At 34.8% G+C, this 5,338-nt stretch overlaps 1 protein-coding gene across 1 annotated transcript; it reads left to right on the forward strand.

Moving 5' to 3' along the window:
- Nucleotides 1–4,423: 4,423 nt before the first annotated feature.
- Nucleotides 4,424–5,338, forward strand: LOC132176938 (ethylene-responsive transcription factor LEP-like). Its single transcript, XM_059589100.1, has one exon. It carries the CDS (start codon nucleotides 4,424–4,426, stop codon nucleotides 5,330–5,332), a length of 909 nt encoding a protein of 302 aa, XP_059445083.1. The 3' UTR covers nucleotides 5,333–5,338.

The raw sequence follows: 5,338 nt of genomic DNA on the forward strand, positions 1-5,338 counted from the left end.
TCATTAGTCTAGAGGGAAGGAATGGAAGTGGAACCTTTATTAAATCCTCCACCTTCTTTTTCCATGTAATCGGGGAGGCTTCCTTTGACTTACCTTTCTTTCTACGGCATCTTTTGCACTTATTATCTGTGTTTATATTTTGTATCCTTGCGCCATTCGATACTCCATACACCTACTCTGTGTTTTTATCTGCTCCTTGAAAACGGAGATTCATGCATGGGATTTACAAACGAGACTTGTCTCCATTGAATTGAATTTTGACGCTTGTTGCTTTTGTCTTACCAAGTCAATTTTCACCCTTTTATTCATTCATGCAAATTCCAGAAAGTTTATTAATCTCATTTTCTTTTAAACCAAAAATATTGAGCAAGTTAATTTGTAGATTATTATTATTATTATTTTTAAAAAAGAATTAATTATCTACTTTTCGAATACACTATTACGCACGCACGCATGCATGTGAAGAGTCATGCGTTTTTTTATTTTTTTATTTTAATTGAAGAGGAAATAGGGGAAAGAGTCATGCGTATTATTCAACAACAATATAACTCATGCTAGCTAGCTGCTTTAATTTTAACATTTTGCCTCCTGTAAATTCTTAAACTGTACGTTTTTGGTCGGTCGGCATGAGTAAATTAATATAAGGTAAAAATGTCAGTCAAAAGCAATATCATAAAAAGTGTGTTAAATAAAGTTTTAAAAAGGTAAATATTGAAAAGTACTTTTTGCGGAAATTTTTTGCCTTTAGTGTTTATAGAAGAAATTCGTTTGACAAGCCAATTAAGTGTTATTAAAAAGTAAAAAAAAAATCATAGGAATAGTTATTAATTACTGTTTACAATCTACAAATTAAGGAAAACACTGGCCCATTTCATCTTTAAAAAAAAAAAAAAGAAAAAAAAAGGCACATAGATTAGCCTAAGCGAAATGTTAAAGGAAAAAACTCAATTATTTTTTTTGAAGGCAAAAACTGATCAATTCAACTGTAAAAATACAGACTAAATAAAGAAAGTTTGTAAAAAGAAGAAAAAGAAAGGGAATAAGAAGAAAAAACAAAGGACGACATCTTTATTTAGTTTGTATTTTTACATGGTATCAGAGTTAAAGATCGTGAGATTGAACCTTAACTCCGTCAAATCACCCCTCATTTAAATTAAATATTCAACGTGTTGGGTCTCATCTATTAAAAGGAAGTTTGAGCTCCCACGTGAGGGGGAGTGTTAAAGTATTGATTAAGTAATTAAATTTACCTCTTTTTATCAGTTTAAACTTTTGAAATAACTGATAATATAAGATCAACAATTGGGAAAGACATACGACAGTCACATTAATAATAAATAATCATATTATAAAAGCTTATAAGATAGAAAGACAAATGTGCCTTAGTGACTGACTTAGTGTCTATCGTCTTCAACTTGTACATCAACTTTCGTGCCCGCTAGCTCCACTAAAAATATTATTTGTTCTCTCCTCTAAAGTGGTCGTAAGATTTTTGACCTATAGCTAGCCTCCTCGGATAGCACCAAAATTTTGCAATATTTCTACAATCATCAACCAAGACCTCCCAGTCATTAGAAGTTAGAACCAGTCTAACAGCACGTGCGGGTCAAGTCATTGCATCTTGTTTTTCGAGTTAATTTGGTTAATTTGTAATATTTGATATTTGGACCCGTTGAAATTAATAATTGAGACATATATATATATATATATATATATATATATATATATATATATATATAAGACATCATGGACAACACATGTCTTAATCTCAATGAGTCTTAAGTTGTAACTAAAATCGGATTCAAAGAGAGAGAGAGAGAGATATATTATGATGATTTTAGGTGTAGAATAATAGGGATCATTAACCGAGAGGTTTGTCGTACAAGATTTATGCAGTAAATAATAGTCTAATGTACCGAAAGGCCATAAGCTGGGGTCCATGGGAGTCAAGCCCCGTTTAATGTAAAATGCTTCTTCAACTAATTCTTTTATGAGTAGGTAGGTCTTCCTAGCTAGTGTGATTGTTTTCTTCAAAAAAGCACGCCTTTGTGTCCCTCTCACATGCATCCCAAAATGCCTTTCCCTTATTTGGAGGTTGCATGATGTGTGTTCATACTTCATTCATATATACCAAAGTGCATCCATGGCCATAGGCGAGAGGGATGGTGGAACATATCATTCATTATATTCACCTCAAATTGGATGCACATGCATGGTTGATTGAACTCTCAAATTAATTATGTAAACTAACCAATCTTATAACAAATCTATAATAATTGATTAAGATTAAATTCCAATATATTAATCTTCACAAAAAGTAAGAGATATATGGAACCATGTGAGAAAAGAAAACATGTCACGTGAGGGGGTTTTCAAAAAAAAAAAAAAAAAAAGAAAAAAAGAAAGAAAGTGGATCCTATTAGATATAGCTAGCTAAGGACATGAAGAAAGCAGCCTCGTATAATTATTTATAACGCGTGCAAGAGGGTTAGCATAAAGAGAAATTTTAATTTTAATTTTGGGATTATATATTTTATAAATTAAGGGAAAAAGCTTAATTGTATATATATATATATAAAGATTGAGGGTTGGTTAAAATATCATGTAGATGTAATTGTAATGATCAGATGGATGATGGGTACTGATCGACAATTGAATGATGATGGGAATGATAATTGGAATTGTGGTAATGTATTTAGCAATCATAAGATAGAGTTTAATCTATTACTAACCTTTTTGGGATTGGATAAAGCTGTTCTAATTAAGGTGTGCATGCTCATTATTTATGGTGGTGATTTGATTAATTAGTACAATCCATGATTAGTACCTGATTCAAGCGTACCTCTCTCTTTCTCTTCACATGTGACAACTTTGGGTTTTATTAATTTAAATTCATCATATAATTGCATCTAATTAATCAAAAGTACAAATGAACTTTATTCAAAAAAAAATTAAAAAATAAGTTTACTAGCTAGAAAGTTGGTCAAGGAGAACATGCCAGTCATCACTAATCAACTAATTGCTCATCACCACGCCCATAGTTACACACTAGCTAGGTGGAAAATTAGACACCCTTTCTTTCTTCCCAATTAAGGAATTATATATATATATATATATAGGACATGATTATCCTTATTTATTTTAAAATTGGAAAATTATTAATGGCCAATTAGGGAGTACTGTCACACACACACACACACACACACATATATATATATATATATAATATCAACATTTTGAGATATATATAAAAGTAATTTTTAGCATTTCTTTTAACAAAATTGATTAATTATCTCTATCTATTTGCCTTTTTAATTTGTTTCCTCATTTTCACAAAACCCATGACTAAAAATTCTAAATACTATATAATTTGTAATTAAATTAAAAAAATACCATTCGATATCATTGAAATTCAATGCCTTCTTTTTAATTATAATTTGTGTGGTAAACCGTAAATTCCCACTGTTGATATGTTTAATTATAATAATTTAAGAGTTAACAAATCAATTTTTTTCTTAATTATTTTACAAATTATAATAGCCCAAGCATTAATATAAATTGAGTTTATCAAGTTTTTCAAAACTTAAATTGTTGCAATATATATAAGGAAATGAGTAGAGTCATGTGGATTGTGGAGTCCGGTAGATAGAACCACGTGTATCGATCGTAGGTGATGAACTGAATAAGATGAGTTAGAATGAATAATTGTTATTAGGGATAATTATTGTAGGATCGTGTACTAAAAAGAAAAGAAACGGCCATACTGTACGTATATTATTTATTTGGGGGGTCCAGATATAGTCATTCAGTAGTAATTAATTACTACTATTAATTGTAAATATATATATGTAACGGATATATTGTAGAGATGATCAATGTGTTGTTTCTCTTTACTGTTTCTCATCAACTAAAACAGTCTGGTCTTTAAAGGAGGGAATTCAAGAACCATAAAATGAAAAAAAATAAATAAAAAATAATCGTGATTAATTAAGTTGGCTAATGATATCACCCACCGAGATTAATCGTGGGCCCACTCTCAGACGATCAGTAGTGAGTAGCAAGAGTGAGCTATCGAGTCAGTGAGATTGCCTTCACACTCATCGTTGGCTCATCATTTGTGTGGGATGGGATGGGGGATTACGATGGCAATTGAACAGTTGTGAAGGGCAAGTGTGGTAAAAGGACGTGGTGTATTATTAAGCCAAACTTCTTATTTAAACAGCCTACATGCAACGGCCGGAAAACAAGGCCTACTATCATTCTCTTCTATATTTCACTTACTCTGTCTCTCTCTCTACACAGAAAATCTCTTCTTCTTTTTTTTTTTAAAGCTAGCTCGAGTGACAGACTCTGAAATATTCAGGCAAAGGCAGAATATATCTAAAAATCTAAGGCTATCTTTTATTGATAGAATCATATATACATGATGAACTTTAACAAGTCATCACCAGCCAACTCACCCTCCTCCTCGTCCAAGTCCAAAAGAAAGCAGCCACTAGAAAACCAACAGCAACAACAAGGTCAAGGAGAAACGAGGTTTCTCGGGGTAAGAAGAAGGCCGTGGGGAAGATACGCTGCAGAGATAAGAGACCCTTCCACCAAAGAGAGGCATTGGCTCGGCACCTTCGACACTGCCGAGGAGGCCGCCTTGGCCTACGACCGCGCTGCTCGCTCCATGCGTGGTTCCAAGGCCCGCACCAACTTCGTTTACTCTGACATGCCACGTGGCTCTTCTGTCACCTCTATCATCTCCCCCGACGAATCACACCACGACATCTCCGCCCTCTTCGCTCCCCAACAGCAGCAAAATGATCATACGGATACCCACTCCGCCACCCACCTGTTCTTCGGCCAGGACCCTTTCTTCGATGCTGCCGCGTGTCCTTTTTCAGCCGGGGACGGCTGGGCTCATCAGGGGACTGCAACCGTCGGGTCTAATTACCAGCCCATTACGGGTATTATGGATGGTGGGCTGCCACAGTCACAGTCACAGTCACAGTCACAATCACAGCCACAGCCACACAGTTACTCTTACTCATCCCAATCCCAAGACCCTGAGCTTCCACCTTTGCCTCCGGACGCATCCAGTTTCTATGGGTCTGGAGTGGCGGGCTCAGATATGGGCCAAGGAGTTTGGAATGAGAGCAGCTTCTTCGGGTTCTCTGAACAAATTAGTTCAAATGAGCTAGAATCAGTAGTTAGTGGGCCACATGTGGGCTTCGATTCTAGTGAGTTTGTGCAGCACAGCCCACTGTTTGGGAGGATGCCACCTGTTCCAGACACAAGTACGGATGGATTGGATTTGGGCTCGCCATCTGTGTTCTACTATTAAATTAAA

The sequence above is a fragment of the Corylus avellana genome, chromosome ca4 (genome assembly GCF_901000735.1).
Source record: "Corylus avellana chromosome ca4, CavTom2PMs-1.0".
NCBI classification, from domain to species: domain Eukaryota; kingdom Viridiplantae; phylum Streptophyta; class Magnoliopsida; order Fagales; family Betulaceae; genus Corylus; species Corylus avellana.

Excerpts from the sequence above, each read along its gene's own strand:
- LOC132176938 (XM_059589100.1), top strand. The coding sequence starts at position 4,424 with ATGATGAACTTTAACAAGTCATCACCAGCCAACTCACCCTCCTCCTCG.